General features: G+C 35.9%; 1 protein-coding gene across 4 annotated transcripts in view; it reads left to right on the top strand.

The window, feature by feature from the left end:
- The window catches only part of PPHLN1 (periphilin 1), a 68,810-nt gene that overhangs the window by 27,214 nt on the left and 18,760 nt on the right, over positions 1 to 22,836 (top strand). For 3 of the 4 annotated variants that reach the window (XM_062017186.1, XM_062017197.1, XM_062017176.1), the window contains exons 7-9: positions 2,928 to 3,010; positions 7,112 to 7,231; positions 9,769 to 9,909. In XM_062017186.1, coding sequence (XP_061873170.1) covers positions 2,928 to 3,010; positions 7,112 to 7,231; positions 9,769 to 9,909 — 344 coding nt within the window. Of the gene's footprint in view, positions 1 to 2,927; positions 3,011 to 7,111; positions 7,232 to 9,768; positions 9,910 to 16,346; positions 16,544 to 22,836 lie in introns of those variants that run through there. The other variant, XM_062017208.1, reaches the window with a different exon arrangement.

Here is a 22,836-nt window from a genome sequence, read left to right as displayed (position 1 = left end):
CAAAAAAAGTCTTCTGGAGCTAGTTAATGTTGTTTAAATATTGAGGAATTATTTCTCTCCTTGTAGAATACAAATTATCATTCTAGCTCATTGCAATTCTTTTAACATTTCGTAGCAATACTCAGGGAGTGTCAATTCCTGTAATCATAAGTGAGAAAAAGAAAACTTAAAGATACTCAGGTCAGCTTCGAAAGTGTTGTAGATGTGCAGATCATAATTACTCGGAATGAGCTTTTTTTTTTGGGAGTGAAAAACCATATACAATTTTGGAATGTTTTGGGCTTTTCTAAAATTTTGAGCCAACTTTTATCACTTTTGTAATGTATTGGCAAAATGACTCAAACAGTAGTGGAGGTGACAAAGTAGAGGGAAACGTCTTCACAAACCAGAAAAGATACTGATTGAAAAATCTGTGGCTGTTGGGTTTTTTGTTCAATTGTATGGATAAACATCTCTCACTCTCATCTTTAAATCAGTTTTAAGAGACTTTTACACTGCACTATTTCTTTATAACTGCCTGCTCCCTGGGAAATAGTGCTAGTAAACTGTTCCTCTGGATGACTGAATTAAAATGGCCTATTTGCAAGGTATAAGTGACTTAAATAACAGCTTAACACTTTTAGAATTGTATTTGAATATGATTTGTCATAGTTAAGCTCATGTGTTACATAGTTAAATGTTGTATATTTATCATGTGTCTTTTTAAACATTGTAATACTATCCAAAATCATGCTGTCTGAATCAGATTGGCCGGATGACTTCCACTGAAGGAGTATCCCAAGCTCTCCAGCCCTTCATAAATTAGGATAAATAGAGGATTTGAACAAACTGCAACTGAGGAGACAAAGAAACTTGGTAAAGAGAGGGAAAGGGCTAATGGGAAAAGACAGACATTCAGCCATGATGGGAGAGCATGGAGAGAAGCAGGGTGGTATTCCTTCACCAGGCCACTTGATAAGGCATCTATAGAGCAGTATGCTGAGTTGGTGCAAGAGGGCAGCTAGTGATGCTTGGAGAGCATCATGTTCTATTGTACAAGTAAGGCTTGTGTGTTCAAAGTAGCCACACGCACTCAGAAAAAATGGGCTAATAATATCTCCATGTTAAATGATGGTTTCTCTCTCTGTTTAACCGTGGATAATTTACTACCAGTTGTATCAGCTTATTTCATCTATTCAAGTGCAAACATATAATTCACTCAACTGAGACAATCTTTATAAAGAATTCAGTGTGATAAAAGAGACATGGAGGAGGCAGAGATCATTTATAAATTTAAAGGAAGTAACTCATCCATGGGGCTGAAAAGCAGGTATCACAGGAGAAAAACTTCTGTGTTACTCGGTGGTGTCAAGGGAGACATCTGTGCTTTGGGGAGTGTCACAAATTAAAGACGTAATTATTTCTATATTCATATTTTGGGGTTTTTCATAGACTTTGTATTTACAGGAACTTTTCATTTTCCACATTTTTTCTTTCTGCTATTTCATTTAGTTGTTAAGAACTTTCTTATTTTCATGATGGATTTTTTGGTTTATAGCTACTATAAATTCTTAAATAAGGCCTCGTTTTTTAACATGTTTTCTATTTAGCATCATCTTCAAATCAAGGCTTAAAGTGCAATTTGAATGTTTGCTTTTGACAGAGTAACTTCCCCAACTACTTTCAGTATCACTTTCAAAAGACCTATCAGTAGCTGTGAAGATTTTTGCATGGATTAGTATATAGCAGTAATATACTTGCCTCCAACAATGCGCAGAGATGAGCAGTTTTTTGGTCTTTGCTTTTTATTAAGTCTATAGGGTATGAAAATGTGGGGAAGGAGTAGAAGACTTAACTTTTCAAATACCTCTTCAAGGTTTCCTATTGTTAAAAGTGTGCGTTTTCCACAGTTTTTTCCTTACCCTTTTTTTGTGTAGGTGGTGTTATTTTAAAATGCACAGCCAGATTCAGTCTGTCTTTATGGCATTGAGTAAAAAAGGAAAATAGCTCAGCTATTAGGAGTGAGATGCCATGTTTGCTCTTTATTGCTTCAGCTACTTAAATTAAAGCCATATTTGTTTATGGTTCTACTAAAATAATTTATATCCCAGTTTTCTGAGGTATTTGATAGACTTTTTAATTTGTCCCTTTCTTAATTGCATTGATTTAAAGGAAGCCAAGGTAAGTCCATTTGTGAACAGTCAACCCATTTCCCAATGAGTGTGAATAGCCTAGTTATTTTAGGTTTATGGAAAACACATCTGTATTTACATTTTGCAGATCCCGTAGTTCATAGAATACTAGATTGAAAGGGACCTCAGGGATCAGCTGGTCCAATGTTTTGTGGCAAAAGTGTGGTCTAGAGAAGAGGTAATCCATGGACTGCAGTTTGACAACTGGTAGTTTGCACTGCAACCAGCTGTACTGCTGCCAGCTGCCTGTGACCCTTGTGTGGGAAGACTACAAGCAGACTGTGATGAGCGCAGTCAATTGGGATTGGCATATTGCTGATTTTAACTCTCAGAAGAAAAACTCTGCTAATACAAAGAGCATCTAGCCTGTGGATGGTCCAATACAGGGCTGTTCCCATGGCAGGTCTTTTCAACATACATTGGCTGGATAAACCAGTTCCTACACTGCCTGATTTCCTGGAGTGTAATATTTCACTCTTTATATTATTACAGGAATATTGAAAAGTAAAACCACATCATCTCGACAAGTCATGTAGATACACCCTTTCAGTTCATGTTGGAAAAAAGGACAATGAGTTTTCCTAAATATATGAAATACGATATATCCTTTCTCTCTAGAAAGAGTTATCAATATGAGATGGTGGAGCATGTAGATTTCATGTTTGACTTGAGTGAATGTCACTGCAAATTTTCTAAACCAATATTTGCAACATAAATCTTAATATTATTTTACAGTTGTTGTTTTTTTAATTGTAGGTAAAGAGAGGACATCAGTTCAAGCATTAAAAACATCAAGGGATGCATCACCTTCAGGCTCCACAGCAGTACCCTCATCAAAGGTGAATTTTCTTTTTGATTACTCTTCTCCATGGTTTCAGATTGCTCTTTGTTGTAGGATTTTTCCTCAGTTGTAAGAATATACTCTGTACAGCTGTTCAGGAAAGGAACATCTTGAATTGCTCTGTAGTCCAACAGGACGATTTTCCCTTATCTGGCAGAGAGGTGCTGATAATGCCATGTATCTGATGAGGACACCAAGAGATCTCTTTATTCTGTATTCACTGACTCATTGTAGGAGAAAGGGAATTTTCTATGTGTTTAAAGTTGTCATTTTCCAAAATATGGAATGTACTAGAAAAGGAATGGCAAAGAGAAAAATGGAAAAGCAATGGATTAATTGGACAAGCCTGTACTTGCACTGAACTCCATCCTTCACTGATTCCTAAGGTGTGACTGGATTTGGAAACAGTGTGGTGAAGTGTCTGACTGAATGCAAAGATAATGTGAATAGCAGAGTGGACTTGGAAGCGGGGCTGCTGGAGGATGTGGCAAGAATGATAGCATTTACTTGGGAAGGGAGTCATATTGCATGATAGCTTGGTAAATGTAATTTTGTGTTCTAAAATACACTATTTAATTTCTCATCAAATCTTGTGGGCTTAGCACCAACTACATAATCTTGCTAATTAGTTAAATGGAGAAGCTAATAAATACTAATGAACAATCGGGATTCAATATTGTTCTGGCTGTCCTGTGGCAGCAAAAATGTTTTCACATTCACAGACTGCTTGCCTGTTATTTGAGATTAAAATGAACACTTCCACAGGAGTATTTTCTCTAAATTGTTGAGAAATACTTTAATGAGAAATAAAGAAACAATGCATTATATTGTTCAAAGTGAATAAGGTCCTGTTAAAAAGTAGCATTTACTCTAAGTGGCATGGTGTGCTAGTCCGGTTCTTGAAGTGTTTTTAATAAAAGCAGTGGAATGCTTAAACAGAAAAAAAAAAAAAAGAGAAAGAAAGATACTTTTTGTTGTGAGAAGGCGAGACTGAAGGAAATAATTAGGTGGGAGAAAAATCAGCCTTTGGTTGTACTGTATCATTGTAAGTACTTATCCCTTATGCAGCATTCTTAGAACCCTGTGCTACGCATTTTTCAGAGGTGTAAATAAGGAAAGTCAGATAAAAACTGTTACATGCAAGTTACATGGATTTGGATTATAAAATGAACTTTATAATTAATTCACCTATTTTGCTTACAGACCTGGCATACTACAGCCTGATACCAAATCCTTGCTTAATACAAACCTTTGAGTAGAAGGAGTCATTGCAAAAAAAAAAAAATGTGGAGTGTGAACTTGAACTGTTTAATATTCTTTAAATGTTTTGCTTTCTTCTTCAGTCAGGTCTGATCTGTGCTGTGTTGTTTTTTTTGCCAGCAGTTTGCATATGTATTGACAGTGGATATCCACTTGATGTAAGCTACTCAAGATGAAACTTTTGATCATTTCCACAGAAATAAAAATATTTATTGGATATACATCGGCTGCAGGAATGGAAGTACTTCAATGACCTTTTATTGCTTTTCTCTTGAAGTCATAAAATCTGTTGTAGTGTACTGTCCCACGTCAGTGGGGCCTTTCAGGTTGATGGCTGGATTATACTGACCAGTTAAGTTATAGGAGTGCTTTGTCAACATAGAAATATCAACGGAAAAGGTCTTGGCAAAACATGATGAACATCTCTAGTGCCAGGGTCTTAAAAACTAATTAAACTTGAGAAATGAGTTACGTACCTTATTTTATAGATTAAAGGAGATAATTTTCAATGCTCGAAGATATGGTTTAGCTTTGAAATACTTACAAAGGTATATGCTTCCACAGCAATACCTCTTTTCACTGTAGTAACTATATGCAAATCTGAAATCTTATTCTTATCTGTCTTATAATTAAGTTTTTGAATATTCATGCATGTAAATTAATATATGTTGGTGTTATCTGATCTTAATCACCTGTTTAATTGACTACAGTACGAAATCTTTTTTTTTCTTTAATAACTGTCTGGACTGCATGCCTTGGAGGATGTATCCATTGTAATTAGAGCAAAAGGCAGATGAGTGAGACAGGGAAAGCTTCCCAGCAAAGACAGCAGAAAGTTGTCAGGTTTTTGCAGTTCGTATGTTATGCATAAGGTGAAAAAAAGGATACTTCTGTCCCAAGGTGGGGAAAAGTTTGGGTGATTTTTACAAGATACACTAAGTTGTTCATTTCCTGCAAGCTTGCAGCCTAACTAGCTGCAGACATTTTCCTTTGAGAAATGTTCCTATTCTTTCACTTCAGTTATGGTGTACCTGTGGAAAGACCATTGTTTTGTGACATAAAATGCACTCAGGATTTTCTTTTTAAAAAAAAATGATTTCTTGACATGTGACCCATAGAATTAAATATGGTGAGATTAAATGAAACATTTTTTTTTTCTGTATTTCAGTAGATACGGGAGTGGTTATTTTCTGTTTATGGCTTGTGGAAATACTATAGCTCATGCGCGATTCATTTGTCTTCATTTCACGCAAAGCCGACTGTTGGTGACAAAGATAACTGATCTTTTCTTTTTGTTAGGATTAGTAGGAGCTACATTTGAGGTATGGAAGAGATTCATAGTAAAACCACTGTAGAGGATTTGGATGGTTAGGGAAAAGTCAGGTGAAAGGTAAAAGTCAGGCATACTATGGGGACTAAGAACGTCAGGGAAAGAAACTTTGTCAGCAGATAGTTTGTAGTGAGACTAGCCTAAGAAAAATTGTGTAGTTTGGAAAGGTGAGTTGGGCTAATTATGCTGTGAATTATATTACCCCTTTCCTCTAAGAACCTCTTCATACTCCTGTGTATTGGACTTTGTCAGCTTCTGATATCCCTTGTTATAATTCTGTAATTTACAATTATAGAAAAGAGTGATTCGAGATTCCTATTTGAACATTGTGTTGCACTTGTCTTCTGTAGTCAGCTAAAAGTGATATCTTTATAATATCTTTATGACACAAAATCCTTAAAGGGTTCTATGACTTGTATACATAACCATACTGAAGCACAAAATGATATTTGGATAATATCTTACTTGAGATAAGCACCAAAGGTACGAAGATGAAGTAGTCTTATTGCACATCACAGTTTCTACTTCCACTGGCCATTTCTGTAATTTGGAAAGAACTAACAGTAAGAGAGGGAAGTGTTGTGTATTCTTTTTTTTGTCCATTTGTTTTCTAAAATGGAAAAGACTTTGGGTAGAGACTGTGACAACCTTTTTCGGGCGGTAGAATTTTTGTCTCTTTTTTAGGTATCCATCTTAGAGTTGCAGATTTTGATACTAGAGTTGTATAGATTCTTGTATGGCCGATTCTATACATACAGTTAATTCAAACGAAGTATCATATGGTGGTAACAAGGTTTGTAAAGTTAGCTATTCTAAAACGCCTTTGGTATATGGGTGTTGCTCATTATTGCTTTCTTAGTAAAAGCCAAATCATATTCTTAGAAAGAAATTGGCTTTCAAATATTATTTGTAGAGTATTTCTATCTGAAAAGGTAGATTAAAAGGCCATAAAGCTATGACTGACTCTATTATAAATGATTAGTTTCCCCTAAATAAAAAATAATGAATTTTAATGAGAGCAGCTCTGATTATTTAAAGTATGTATAAAATACTTTTTGCCCCTAATTTAGCTTATGTTTTACACTCTACACAGTATTTAATAGTTTAGTTATAAATTAGTTAAAAACTTCTATACCTGAAAATTCCATTTAATTATTTTTTGTCTTACTCCTTAGTATCCATTTGATACATGTCTCTTTAAACTCAACTACTATCAGATAACTTTTCTGTTATATGTGTCCTATGAATTTAGTAAAGCTGATTCTGAAAGTGTGGTGCTTTTTTGAACAATTTAATGAACTTCATTGATTTTTTTTCTTCTCTTGTTATTTTTTCTTTACTTGCTCCCCACCCACTTTTATTTTTAAAGAAATCAACTGGTAAATGAACTAGCTTCTCCTATTTTAAATGTTTGGGGGATTTACCTAACGGTTTATTTTAGTATTGAGGATATTTTGCCATGTGTAAATATATCTCCTGTTAAACCTTGACTATAATGTTTTTGTACAGGCCTTGGAAAAGAGCAACAGACTATCAGAAAAGGAACTTGCGGAAGCTGCAAGCAAGTGGGCAGCTGAAAAGTCAGAGAAGGCTGATGAAAGCAATTTACCTGAAATAACGGAGTATGACGTAAGACAGGATTATCAATCAATTTATTTTAAAGTGTTACAACAATAGTCTCTTGGGGTTTTTTTGTACTCTCCTAAAAGGTACATTTTGTAACTTACCCCTGAATTTTTCTGCCTGTGCTATTAAATATTTGTTGAAAGGGAGTGAGGAGAGTAAAGCTGTGTGATTGACTGATGGGTTTTTCAAAATACACAAAAACAGATTAGATTTTGTTGGTATAATATGAATTCATGTTGAACTACAACTGACAGAATAAGACTTCAGCTCTCCTAGGGGTCTCCAAGGAACTCTTATGCTAGTGTAAGTCAGTATGCCTACCGAACTGCTTAAAATTAGCAAGGGATTTCTAAGTCAAAATACAAATATTCATTTAAAATACAAGACTCTCTAGCAGAGAAACTCTTCTTTATAGAGTTCAGCTCCATGATATGTCATCCTGCCATGTCGCGTATTCTTTTAAAGAAAACAGTCCTCCTCTATATCAAAAAATAAACTTTTGCCTTTATACTGCAATGGATAGATTATTTTTTTTCCCGGAAACTTTCCTTCATTAATAATCAACATTAATGAATTGCCAGTTATACCCATTCGTTCATGCCCCTCATTGTCTCTACCCCTTAGCTACACTGTGATTATAGTCCTCTTCAGTCTTTGTTTTGTTATGCTGCTCTTGGATAGATATCTCTTTTTGGATTCTGCTATGTTAGTGGAAAATGTATTTGGCATTTAGAACAAAGCAAATGTCATGTAATGTCTTTCTGTAAAATGATCTGTTTTAATTCTGTGATAATCTTCAACTTGCACTTTGCTTCAGGACACTTTACAAAAACAAAACAGTAGCTACTTTGTAAAGTCATGTGTCTTAAACTTGATAATGAGTGGTTTTGTTTTTTATATTTATAAATAATTTGAGGGAAAATCAGAAACATCAGATTTTCTCCTTGTATTTCACACTTGTGGAACCTAAGGGCTAGCTTAGAGAAATAAATTCACTGGACCCATATTTATTTGAAATTTGAAATCCTGTCTGTTGATGTAATGGCTGAGTGCTCAACAGCTTCTTGATGCTGGACAGGAAGATCCACTTGGATAAATAAACTGTTCATTTCTGTCTAGGAAAATAAATTTTTAAGAAGTGGGGGGAAGGGTTTAGAGTGAGGAAAAAGAATCAGCAAAGTGATGCAAGCATGAATGCCATAAGGAAGAGAACATACGCATGGACATTTCTGAGTGGTTCAGGAGAGTAACAGAGAAGAGAAATGTCAGTCCTGCTCATGATGAGGGGAAGATAATGCAAGAGGGGAAAAGAACAGACTGGGATATAAGGTTTAAAGCTTTCTCTGTGCCTCAGAGAAAATTGCCATGGCAAAAAGATTCAAAGTAAAGAAAGATTAAAAATTAAATGATTGCGGTTGATTCTGGCAGAGTCTGAGATGATTTACTGACTAAGAAAGTGAGCTACAGGAATGCTGATGAAGGAGGTGGAACATATCAGTCTGAATCCTAGAAGAAAAGATACTACTTGTCTTGATTAGTAGGCTGTCATGTGTGAATTGTAACAATTTGTAACTTTGCAGTTTTTCTTACATAATGCTTGACAGTTGAACTTTGTGCTGCACTGAGTTTTGTAGCGGGCTTTACTCACTCCCATGCATTTCATGATTTACTGTAATAAGATTTGAGATGCCATCTTAATGGTTTATATTGCTGCTAAATTTTGAGCAGATGCTCAGAAGACCACATAAGCTTTTTTTCTTCTAATACTTTTTCACATTAGTTAAGTCTTAAGATTGTCCATTTATCTGTTTATTTTCATAGAAAATATTCTTATGTGTCTTCATTCTCAAATCTTACTTTAAAAAAAGTATTTTACTACTCTGAATCTCTTCTGTCATATTGGATCTAAATATGCTGCAGTAATTTCTTTTCTTTTTACATCCTACATATAGACTCTTTGGAGTGGGAGTCTCTTATCTTTGGGGCAGAGATACTGTCTTAATTTCTGTTTTAGATGGAGGCTTCTGCAATTTTGATACTTCAATGAGTTTTCTCATTATCAGGAGTCTTCTAAGCATGTTTTCTTTTGATATACAGTAAATATCTCTGTTCCTTTAATATAAAACTGTGGTTCTGAATGCTGCAAGAATTCTTTCTGACAGCATTTTGATTTTTTGATGCCTGTTTACCTTTGATTTTGTTACTTTTATCCTTTCCCAAAAAACTAATTGCCCTTTCACTCTGTATTTTTCTTGCTAGTTGGTGTTACAAATATCACATACACAACTTCCTTCTCAGCAGAAAGGCAAGTAAAGGTTATGTGACATCGTCTTTACCGAGTTAAGACTGAGATGCAGGTTTTTTATGATGTCATGTTTTCCACATGTTTAAAATCCACATTTCTGTATCTGTGAGTTTGTAGCAATAATACTTCACTAATTTGATAAACAAACTGATATCCAACTGAATGACTCTTTGTTTTTGCTTGCATGCTTTGAGGTTTTTATTTTACTCTCAGAACTGATTTTTTTTTCCTTAAGGCTGGATCTTCAGCTCCATTATACATTGAGCAAACAGAGGAAACAGAAACAAATATAACGGATAGTACGGAATTGTATGAGGATGGTCAGCTTCTTGGTCGTTCAAAAGCAATTGCAACTAAGACAAAGGAGATTGAACAAGTGAGTCTTCTTGACATTTTGACACTGATACAGTACCTGTGTAATGGTTTGATCTGCTAAAAGTATGATGATGTATTTTTTCCTCCTTCTTGGAATGTAGTATGAGTGTAGCCTGATTTACTGAAGTGATGTGATGATAACGTCTCCCTCTATGTAGTTGTGAACAAGCATGGCATTTGTCTTCACTTGGGAATTAGTGATAGTTTTCTGTAACTTACATGCCACACTTGCTGTTTTGCAAGCCAAGAAAGTGACTCCTCCTTCAAATAACCGTTTTAAATATAATACAAAGAACTTAAAATAAAAAGTAAGGCTTTATGTGAGATCAAGTGATCAAGACCTACTTTTACATTGTAATTTCCTTAACTTAAATATATAGAATTTGACATTGGACAGTAGAAACTGCCTGTTGAGTGGTTTGGGGTTTTTTCTTGTTGTTGTGATGGATTTGGGGAGTGGGGTTTGTTTGGGTTTTTTTATGTTTGTTTTTTTTAATCAACTTTGAATCATAGAACGGTAGGGGTTCGAAGGGAGCTTTAGAGATCATCTAGTCCAATCATGATACCTTTGTCATTCTGTGACCTTTAGGTTTTTCTTTAACTCCAGCTTTATATCTGTACAGAGGGATAATGTCTTCAAAATGTGTATTCTTTTTTGTTTTGTGTACTTGAAGATTGATTTAATACAAAACAAGTTTCTATAATTCTTATAACATTGAGTCTTTGAGGAGATTCAATGGAAGTTTATTCATGTATTGGTCTTTAATATCATGTTATGTCACGGTAAGGAAATGATCTACAATAGCCTTCAATTTCATTTGTCGTAAACAAAGTGTTTTGTTTCCATATTTTTGTTACTTTAAATAGAGAGTTGAGAGATTTTTCTGACTTGATCTTTCTGACATCAATGCAAGTATGCCAAACTGTGGAAACTGCACTTAAAGTTTATGATTTGGATGGGACAAAGAGATTACTTCCTTCAAACTTGTTCTGATTTACAGTCTTTTCAGTGTATGCCAGGGATGGATGAAAGGGAAACCTAGATCACTTTCTAGGTCATGATAATGTGATGATAACATCTTTGAGAAAAAAGATCTCTGATTTTGCTACAGATAAACTTATTCTAGGTCTTCGTTCTCCTTAATTCTAGTAGCCTTTGTTCTGTTGCATGTGAGCCCATTATTTCTGCAGTAATATTGTTGTCCTTTTTTTCATAAAATCATAGAATGGTAGGGGTTGGAAGGGGCCTTTAGAGATCATCTAGTCCAACTCCCCTGCAGAAGCAGGTCCACCTAGATCAGGTTACATAGGAACATGTCCAGGCGGGTCTTGAAGACCTCCAACGAAGGAGACTCCACAACCCTTCTGGGCAGCCTGTGCCACTGCTCCCTCACCCTCACAGTGAAATAGCTTTTCTTATATTTAAGTGGAACTTTCTGTATTCCAGCTTCATCCCATTACCCCTTGTCCTGTTGCTAGATGCTAATGAAAAAAGGGATGTCCCAACCTCCTGACACCCACCATTTAGATAGCTGTAAATATTAAGAAGATCCTCCCTCAGTCTCCTCTTCTCTAGACTAAACAGCCCCAGTTCCCACAGCCTTTCCTCCTAACATTTCCTCTTGTGACACTTTAAAACCCACTTTCTACTTAACTGTATTGTTTCTTTTTCTTTAACCTTGACTTTGCATAATCATGTTCCTGGTGAGCATCACTTTACACGTGTGCCAGATCTGGCTAGGCTGGAGTTAACCAGAGCATGCTATACTATAACTTTGAGGGTCATGATGTAGTTTGTTTGTCCCAGTGTGTCTGATTATTAGGTTGTACATGGCCTAAATCAACCACTATTAAATGCATAAATGTGTGACTCTTAAAAAAAATGACAAATTGAAAAAAAAAAGACTAGGAGCAGATTTTTTTTAAAACAGAAATTGTGATTATTTAGCCTGATGCTGGTGAATCAGTGATTGCTTTATTTACCCTAGGTCCTAAGGACAGGCTTATAGAGAAAGCAGATGAAGATCTGGGCATGAAAACCAAATGTTGTTTTCAATATGTTCTAATGTTAGTACATTTGATAGATTTTGCACTTATCTCTAAGGAAATCTGGATTGTGTTCTGTAAAACAGAATACTTTTAGGAACTTAGCTCAGAAAAGCCTGAGGAATAACTTAAAAATATTTGGATTTCATAAAACCAGTTTCTCCTGATGTTGATTTGAGTATTTGAAGCTGTCAGCTTCCACAGAATTAAAATCAGATTTTAAAATGATACTGGAAACATCTTGAATACACTTTATTCAGCTGAACAAGATTCACATTTTTTTAATAAAATCAAGCACTGTGAATATGTTGAGAGCTAGACAAGATATGTATTCAATCATTTGAATTCAAGACTGTTAAGTGACCTCTATGTTTTTTCAGATAAATGTTTAAAAGTAAATTCTGCCTCAGCAATTTAAAAAAACCCAGAAAATTGTTATGATAGTCCTGATAATTTTCATAATTGTGAAATACTCTAAATCCTCCTAACAGATATGGAAGCAGTTTCTCTGAAGAAATTTATATGCTGTTCTGTTGACTTCTAAAAGCAAATTTGACTTAATTCTGTGTGGCTTCAGTTCTCTGCATTTGACAAGCAATGAGAGAGGAAGCAAAAAGTAGAATGGAAACTAAATTTGCAGTCCTGTAGTGAACTGCTTACTAAAGGTTTTTTGGATTAACTTTTCAATCTAATTTATACTGGTATTACCACTGTTGAAGTGAAAATATGTTTCTGGCTTAAAATTTGTCTTTTATGTGCAAATTTAATATGATTATTTAATATTATTGAGTCTTGCTGTATACCTTATATAGATGTAACATTTAAATCTTAAAAGTGAACTGTTGGCTATAATACAGCTAGGAACAGGAAGACTGAATACACTTATAACACAATTTTTCATAATTTATTTTTGATTATTTGCCTTGAAGACTCAACTAACAGCAGAGAAAAAAATGTTCTATGGACCTTTTTCCAGCTGAATTTCATTCAGGTGTTTAAAATAACTTCTGAGTACTTAGTTTTAATGTGTTATTTCTGGAATGTAGTTTTGTGGAAAGATTGCTAAAATAAAACACTTAGTGCAAAGTGTTAGGCTGCAAAAGTGATGAAGCTGTAATTGTTCTGCAAAGCAAGATTCCCAAAAGATTGGTTTTCAGTCTTCACTGGACAGCTATTAAAGTGTTTTAAATAAATAAACACATCAGGCAAGGTAGAAATAAGTTCTTGTGCTACTGAGTATGTATCTAAGAATTGGTGAGGGTCCAGCTAGTGTTTGAGAAAGTGAGGTTTGATGAGAAGACTTGACCCATCAGGCCTCTTCTGCTTCCCTTCTCTGCTTTCTCTTGGAGCACCAGATCAATGATGTTTTCTTTTCACTTTGTACTTATCCAGATTCCCAGGTATTCTTGCTTTCCTAAACTCTGATAAAGCCCACTTTGCTTTGTCCTCTCAATATCCATCTATCTCCAAAGCTTCTACTGGGTAAAAAAAGCAAAATTTTCCAAATAGACACTTTTACATCAGAGTATGGTACTATTTTGGGTAAACCCAGGGGCAAAAAACGTGTGCTGACAGAACACATCCAGTGTTGCAATGAGCAGATTCATTGCTGCATTGCAGAGAGCAGGCAGGTTGATGCCCTGGGTGGGATCAGAGGGGTGGCAGCTCATGGTGTAGTTAATCTGTTATTTCTCATAAGGAAAAACAACAAAAAATATCCCTTGAGCAATACAATTAAATATTCATACAGCTGTTCTGTTTAAATAAGTCAATCTCCATATCTTATGTATCATATCTATCATATCACTCTTTTGTGAAGATCCCTCTACCTCTAAGTTACAATAACACAATTGCTAAATTCAGAATTTTAAATGGAACCTGATTGTAAATGATAGCTCTGGCTCATCATCAAAACATTTGTATATTATTTGTTTGACGGAACACTTACTGCAAGCATTCATGAAAAATCATGTAATTTGAAGAAACAAAGTTCTTTGTGGGCTGTGGCAAAACAAACTGTCAAATGAGTACTAGTTGCTCTTTGCAATTTCATGCCTGTTTTCTAAGAGTCTGCAGTTGCTTTGCAAGTATAAACTGAAAACTTGAGCATAAAGAGTGGAGAATAAAAGTTGTGCCCATGAATAAAGGCTCAGAAAAATCCAAATACTGTTTGAATAGAGCCAAGGATCATCAGTATGACTCGCAAAAAACTCCAAAGCATATGTTTAGTTTCAAGTCTGCCAATATTACATGGGAAAGTTGTTGCGTAGTTGAAGATGCATGAGTGCTTGAGAACATTGCTGAACTGGGACTACAGATCCTGGAAGTCTCTGGTTTCATCTCTGAAATGACAGACATAACGACAGTATGACGGAAACATCCAGGTTGGATGGGGCCTCGCCTGGGCCAGTCTTTTCTTGAAACAGGGCCTTAGATCAAGTCATTCAGAGCTCTGTCAAATTGAGTCCTAAATATTTCCAGTGAGGGAAACGTCACTGTTTCTCTGGACAGCCCATTTCAGTGTTTTCACTGTTGCTGTTGTCCAGAACGTGCTTTCTTTCCACCAAGAACAGAAGTTTCTACTCCCTGCTTCTCTTGCCAGTTTCCTATCCTCATTCTTGAACTGTGGAGCCTCAGCTTTTTGCTGTGATCCCTTGCTTTTGGCTGGCCTCATCTGCCTATCAGGACCTGCACTGCCTGGAGTGCACTCAGCTGCACTCAGGGAAGGGTTGAGCTTCTGAGACCCTTTGGCTCCACCACTTTGTGGTTGGTAGAACAGGATTTTTCCTGGCTCTCCTGCGTGACAAGTACTGGGAAAACTGATGGCTTCCTTTCTGATGCATCTTCTGTTCCATCTTTGTGCCTCTGCACTGGATGAAAATTCTGCAGCATTAATATATGTCTCATATTTTAATAAATCTCGAGGAGTAGAGTCAAAATCCATGATGTAGTTTTTGAAGTTCTATTTGTAAGCAATCAGAAACAGTGGAAGTAATTAGCTTTCTGGGTTGGTTTGAGGTTTGTTGGTTTGGTTTGGTTTTTTTTGAAGCTAAGTGTTTCCTTAGGCCTTTGAATGTGTCATTCCTTCTTTCTTCCACAATTATAATTTTGAAATTTGATGGTTTATGTTGTCTGAGCATAATGGGGTAGAAGCCCATTAAACAAATATTTTAACGATTGATCTGGATACTTGAAAACAATGTAGCAGAGAATTTGCATTGGCATGTCAAGGTCAATGAATGTTCATAGGTTACTGATGTACCAACTTAATGTACTTCTAAATATTTTTGTATTTAATAATGTGACATTTACATTAAAGTATTGTTTTGGGGTTGTTTAAGTTTTGTTTTCACAATAGTTAAGGATCAGCTTATGCTTTTAGGATGTAATGTGCTGAAGTGTGGAGGTTTTTTTTTTTTTTTTTGGAAGTGATGACAAATATGTCCCTGGTGTTAAATTCACAATTGGAGTGAGTCAGTGTCAGCATTACACAAAGGGCTATCTCTTTGTTGTGCCTTTATGAGCACGAGCAGCAGGGATTCTTGAAATGTCTTATCTTGTCTAGACATCCAGTCTGCAGCACTGTGTTAATTAGTCCATTATTATATGTCCAGTTTCTTAAATGTTGCATATGCAAGTTGAAGTGACATGGGTTACCTCTGAAAGCCTGTTATTTTCTGAAGACAAATTTTAGTAAATGAGCCAAGTACTTTCCTTGGTTTTGGCAAAAAATCAAACCTCTTAAGTTTCTGAATGGGATTTGACACTCGGACCTCAATTTGTCTATTACCACAGAGCTCTGGCATCTAAGAAGGAAGCATGGGAATTAATACATTCATGAATGCTTTTTTTTTTTTCTTACTGAAATTACCGACTGACTGGATGCTTTCAGTTCAATATCTTCAAATGTTCACCAGAATATAATTTTTAATGTTCAAATATTTGGATTTGAAAAGTAAGCAAGTCATTTACTTGACTTTCTAAATCAATATTACTTGTTAACAGCCTTCAGTAGTATTAATAAACTTTTACCCTAATTAGACAGCCTTCTTGCTGGAAAACCCTGAAAGTTACAGATTTTTTTTTTACAGCTTATGTTTGAAACTTCATAGATATACTGCATAGAAAGAAGGAAAAATTGATGTTGTGGCTAGGTCAACATGCTCTCCAGATGCTGTTTCTAAATCTACTAACTGCTTTTCTTCTTTGGGTAAGTTACTTAAATCTCTGGCATAGAAGTTGCAGTTAGAGAAAAACAGTTAGGTTTTAGCAGTTGTAGTGTGTGTAATTTCAGTCAAGCTTTTTTGTTCTGCTTTATCAGATCTCATGCTCTGGTAAGATCTATATAGCAATAACTGCATTGACTTTGTGTGTATTTAACACTTTTTACAGGGAGACTGTTCTCTGAAGGTGCTACTCTGAGAGAAGACTGACAGCTCAGAAAGTGGAACTTTACATTGCAAGGACTTAGATAAGACAGTTTTGGTTCTAATATCAGACCATAAAAAAAGCATACAGGCACTTCTGTCGTAGTAAAATAGTTACAGTTTCTGAACTGCATGGAAGTATTACTGCACGCCTTCCTCCCTGTCCCCAACGATGTCCATTGCTAGTTTTTAATCAAAACAAAACTGTTTTATGGTGCTTCAAGAGTGTGAAGGTGAAAGAGGATGTAAATATGAGGTAGCTTCCACATCATGGCTAGGAATAAGTGAAAAAGGAATGGCGGTAAGAATATCAGAAAAGTTTTATTATTTGAATTTTAGGTGTTGTAGTAAAATATATAAATTAATAAATGGGACTAATGGGAATCCAGGAAGGAACAGAGGCTGGCCTTGGATGTACCTTTTTCTTTTGACTTCAGCTGAGCAAGGGAAACAGGTTACCATTTCCTGAGATGCACTCGTTGATCTGCTTGTGCTGTTGCTCATTTCAAGTAAAATTATCTAGGTTAGAAAAAAATCCCCTAATTAAAGTATGAGTTAAGGGGTAGGTAAGTTAAGTGAAGCTGAAGGATCTGGAACGGTAGCTAGAAAACACATTAAAGGATTATTTCTTGATTGCAGATGAGGTCAGATGTGCTTTGTTTCTGACGGGAGCTGACCAGACAAGAGTAACAGGCTAGATGAGAGTAAAAGATGGGGAAGCTGTAGATTTTGGTTTCCTCCTAGCTTTTCTGTTGTCCTTCAAACCTTCTGTACTTAATACACTGTAGCAAGGCCTTAATGATGAACTCATCATCATCATCAGTCTGATTTCATTGGGAGCATAGCATATATCATGCCTCTTCTCTGAGCTTATATTTATTTTATTTAAATGGAAGGTGTAATTAAGTGTGTTAATTTATTTTTTCCCAATCAAGAAAACATTTGTCTTAGGTTTTGGTATTTTGCCTTAGGCTTCTCAGAAAAATTGATGACGATTCCTTTACTTAGTGGTATCATCTGACTATGATCTTGCTATGTTATCCTTTTGTGGTTTATTGCTGCCCTTTTATCAACACCCATCTCCTTACATTCAAGGCAAGTTATTTATTACTTTTTACACCTTCTTAGGCACTTCTTCTTGCATATTAATTCTGTCTCTTTATCTTTTGATACTTATTCTACACTTCTTTAATCTTTACCATTGTAAAACCAAACCAATTACATTGTTGTGCTTATTTTCATTTTTATTGTTCACACTTGCCTTAAGTCTTTTTTGCTCTGAGATCTTCTAATTTTCTAAATCTGAGCTGTCTGTTAGAGATCTGTGTTTTCATGTTTATGAAACTACAAAATGGATAGTATAAGAGCTTGTGGTCAGTATCTTTTTAGTATCACTGATTCTTCATACAAATACATTGATTTAAAGCAGGATACTTGAGAAAGGATGTGGAAACTAACTCCTTTTCTTGTGTTTGGGTCACTCTGCTTTAGAAATTGGAGTTTTCCACTTTCCATTTGTTAAGCTGTGTTCCCTTCCTTTTCCATGAACATGAGTGGGTTATTTGGTATGCACCACAGTGTTTGTAATTACAAACTGCTGCATATGCAAGATCAGTGCAACGCACTCATATTACTTCAGCACCTGAAGGTATAGTTTAATAAGGAAGTGTATTACCACATTTCAGCTTTTTGCCAGCAGCTTTTTTCATTTGGAAGCTGATAAAAAGTGAATGTTATTTAATATACAGTGCTCATAGGGCAATAAATTTAAGAGAACTTAACAAACACCAGAAATGTATGCGTGTATCTGGTAATAGTAGTGTATTTCTTAGAGAGCCTTGAATGCATGAGGTAGAATTGCCCTTTAGCTTTCTGTCACAACCTATTTATGGAAGAGTTTGTGTTTGACAGTTTATTATTTTGCCTTATGTTTTTTAATGTAAAGAGTTTTTGCCCTGTACTGAGCACATGATTTTACAGTTGGCAAATGCTGGGCACTCAACCCATTGATAGCTGCAGTCATTTGGAGCTTTTGATGTGGCGGTGCTTTCTTTGTGTGATCCACCAGTACTACAGACAGCAACGTTTGAGAGGACTGTTAGCTTTCAGACAGTCCTAGAGGGAACTGTTTGCAGGTGTTATAATTTGATGGCAGGTCTCTGAAAAACATAAATGGGAGAGCATTAGTAGTTAGGTACTTGATAAAATTTCTGGACTTAGTTGAAAACAAGGAAAATGTGAAGAAGGCTGTACCTGTTTCTCTTACTGCCCAGCTGCTCAAATCTGAAAGACAAGATCCACTTTGTGGTCACATAAAGCGAAAATCTAAGAAGTTGTCCATTAAATAGTCTTTTTTCCATCAACAGCTGGCAGTGATTGTTTGATTTAAAAATTTCTTGTTCTGTCATGAGAAACCAGAAGAACTTAACAACAGGATGAAAGACTTGGAAACTGTAATGCTGAGTAGAAGAAAGATTAGTTTCAAGAGATGATGGGTGTAAAGAGGATTGGAAAAGGCGTTAGGAAGAGAAGAAACTCTAAAATTATGTGGGCCTTGATATGTAATTAGGAACTAATTATGAGAAATTGCCTGCTGAAAAAATGACAGAAGTTAAGATGCTTGGAAGGATAAGCTTAACTGACACTGGCGAACCTCCTGAGAAAACCTGAAGGACAAACCCAGAAATGATGAATAGTCTGAGCCTTGATAAAGGCAATAGTTTCTGTGGGAATGAGGGTTACTGGGTTTTTTTTGTGTGCCTGTGTTTTTTGTTGGTGGGGAGGGCTTGTTGATAGTTTCAATAACTTTCATTTGATTTAGAGGATAGAGCTTTCTCTCCAGCTTTCTCTCTATCTTCTTCTTGCTTTAACAGAAAAGCATTAGTGGATCTGAGGTTGTTTTAGAAGTGTTTGATTTTATTTTTGAGCTGTTCTAAGGACGGAAGATAAAAGTCTTTCTTAGTTGACTGAATGCACTGGAGCTTAAAGCTCTGTTTAGTATTTTTCTTTCTTATGACATATTGTCTCCTGAACAAATAATCTTTTGAATTTTCAAGGAATATTTCAGCACTGCTACTAGATGAACCTACTGCTTCCTTGGTTGAAGTAGAATAAGATCAGTCCCATACCCTTAACAATTAGATCTAGAAGTTTCAGTTGCCTCAGAAGTAGCCCTATCTCAAAGCAATAATGTCTAGCGTCAATTCCCCACCCCCCAACATGAAGTAGGAATCCCAAGTGATGCTTAAAATGGGATGTTACATAGGGCAAACAGAGAACAGTGTCACACAGGAAAGGTTTTATATGACCATAGGTGACAGGAGTGACTTCATATTTGCAATGAAAGCTGGTTTCCATTTACTTCTGCTGCACTGACAAATGCTTTCAGACCTCAGGAGGTTGGAGTAGACAGCGACAGGAGTATCAAACTGACCACCTATAGGTAGGGAAAAATCTGCTGAAATGTGAATCTACACTTCTATGTTTTTTCATTTGTCTTTTACAGACTGTAGGGCTGATCTTAATATAACAGTACCTTACTTTGTAGATGACAGTTTTGCTGGCACTTGTAGTTTAATCCTCTAATCCATTTGTAATCCAGTTTGTATACAACACTGATTCATATAGAAATATAGGATTATCTGAGACCAAAGACACTTTGGTGACAGGTTGTATTTGTCACCTGGTTCCTAAGTTTCTTTTTCTTTTATAGTCTGTGTCTCTGGCCCGATGTATTCATTCTTCTGGCAGTTGTTTCACTGAGAAGGTTAAACTCAGCATGTTTTAAAGGTGGATAGGCTGCACTTTTTTTAATAGCTTGTTCTTCTCTGTGAACATTAGTAATTTGACAGGCATTATTTGGGTCACATTTGGAAAGGAAACGAATTATTTAAAATGAAAAAGCTACAATTTACAGACTATTACATGATTTTTCAAATTATTTTCAGTGCGTATAATATTTATATAGGTCTATATCTTAAAAGCTTGACATAGAAAGTATTAATTTGCTCTGACCTTTAAAACATAAAGTAATCTTACAGTTCTGTTTCTTTTTTTAAATAATTTATAGGAAAACAAGTCCAAAAGGCAACTAAATTGGGAACTTTGCTAAATGGTATAGGAAAAAATATTTTCTTGCAGAAGTTGCTTATACATGTACTTCTTCTGTTGGTTAAGATTATAAAAACATTAGATTTTTATCTTGAGGTGTAAATGACTAATGCATATCACCATTTATTACCACCGCACAAGGATCACTTTCCTATTTTGTACTGATGTTGTGACTTTCGGTCTTCAGTGACTGTCTGGACACACACTAGGACAGGTATCACAATGGCATGCTTTGGAAAATATGGCAGAAAATGAAGGCCAAGATTCCCCACAGGACAAAGGTTATAGTGTGTCTGTTTTACCTTGGTACTTGACTTTGAAAGCCTAATAGAGTCAGCCTGACCTATAAAATCACAGAAGTTGAATACTGACAAAATCAAGTGAGCCACATTGTTCATGGTTCTTTAATTTCCCATGCACCTCGAAGGACTGTTTTGTACATTTATTTTCTGAACTATTGAACTCTGAGTATTTCTCTGAATGACACTAATAACCTTTAATACATGGGTTTGATACTGTTTCTCCATGGTTTATTTGGCTTGCCAGCAATCTTTCCCTCTCTCCCGCCCCCCAGATAGCGTAAATACTTGGTTTCATTACAACATGAAATGTTGCACTTATGTGAGTACTATGTGTACTTACTTGACCATAATTACTCCCCACAGTTTACCACTCAGTATAGTAATTTATATATTAACATTTTTGGTCACATGCTACCTAAATATAAAATCTCCATGTAAGCATTTTTAAATGCAAAATCAGAAATAGATTAGGGTGTGCTGACACAAGCTTTTCAGTGATGATCTTCAACTGGAAATTTGCCCATTTTATTACTTTTTTTTTTTTTAAACTTGGCTTCCTAGAGAAAGGAGCTTATGCAATTGCTGAGTATCTGTCCTGTGTATCTTTTGACTCTATTGTCAGGTTTCAATTAATTCAGTTTAGGTGTAAACAGAGATGATTAGTTGTTACAAGCTTTATGAAAACAGGCAGTTTCAGAAACTGAGTTCCAGTGGAGAAAGACCGTAGTATGATTGCATCTTATTAGACATCACAAAGTCCCTGTAAATTGCAGTTGTTTTAAAAAAACAAAACAAAAGAATCCCAACTTGTACCACTGCATATGTCACCTGCACGTTCCAAAGACTTTGGTGGCAACCGTAGTTGAAGAAATTACATCCCTGTGCTGTCCTGTCCCCTGTACTGGCCAAGCTCCTGTCTTTGTGGGAACTGGCTATGAATCAGATGAGGAAAAAGAATGAAAAGTTTGCAGATATTTCTTTAATCACTTCTCTTATCCTAGTCGCTTAAAAGTGCCTGCTGCCACAAATGGGCACCCACACCACACTGTGTTGTGTTTTGAGCCACTACCGTCTCTGAATGTTCAGTATCTCGAAAGCACTGCTTTAGACACTTGGACTTACTTAATCATCGGGCAGAAATCTATGGCTCTTTGATAGCATTTGCAAAGTAACTTTGTCATAGGGAAGATAAAACTTTTAAAAATATTTGTTTAATTTGTATCTACAGCTACCATGACCAGAAATCTCTTTGTCTTTTAGGACAGCTCATCATCTTCCAATTTCAGTAGCCTTGATTCTGAATATTTTGGAGAATTACTCGTGTGAGAGTGCTAGCACATCACTAGGTACCCTTGTACCAGCTTCTTCTAGCTGGCCTATGGGAGCTGATCTAGTTACAAACAAAGCTGGTACTTAGCTGCTCCAGCCACTAAAGTTCTTGAGATCTTGAGAGGAAAGAGCAGGCAAAATAACCAGTGTTTTTGGTAGTGCGATAGCTCAGTTCTGTAAAATAAATGGTCTCTTTTAACTGAGACGCTAACCTCTTACAGTTCATTAAAGTATGCGCACTTTAGGAAAATGAAGATCAAAATATTTCAAACAGTTTTATGCATTTATTGCTTGTCAGCTAATGTGATGGAGAACTGGAAATGGACAATGATAGAAAAATGTTCCCATACCAAGGCACCACTCATTGTGAAGTAAAGCTGAATTCCCCTTTTGAATGCCTGTGTAAGGTGCCACCGAACAGGAAGGTTACAACAAAGACTCTGTTACGGTTTCAGATAAAGGTATCTCTTTGTTCATCTGGGGGGACCTGCAAACTGGATGCAGCCTCCTTGAAACCTTCTACTGGTGGGCAATCTCACCTGTAGATCTTCCAGCAAAGGGATAGAGACTCTTCCTTCACCAGCTTTTAGCATGACTGCTGCACCCCTCCACCTACAATAAAAGTTTGGCTTTTTTCATAGTTGAAGGGAGAGAAAGCAGTGTAGGAAGGCATGAGAATGACAAGTTAGGAAGCATCCTGGCAAAGTTCCTTCT

Source organism: Colius striatus, chromosome 1 (genome assembly GCF_028858725.1).
Source record: "Colius striatus isolate bColStr4 chromosome 1, bColStr4.1.hap1, whole genome shotgun sequence".
NCBI lineage: Eukaryota > Metazoa > Chordata > Aves > Coliiformes > Coliidae > Colius > Colius striatus.
The sequence above is the reverse complement of the archived record's forward strand: the minus strand, read 5'-3'. Positions and strand labels throughout refer to the sequence as shown.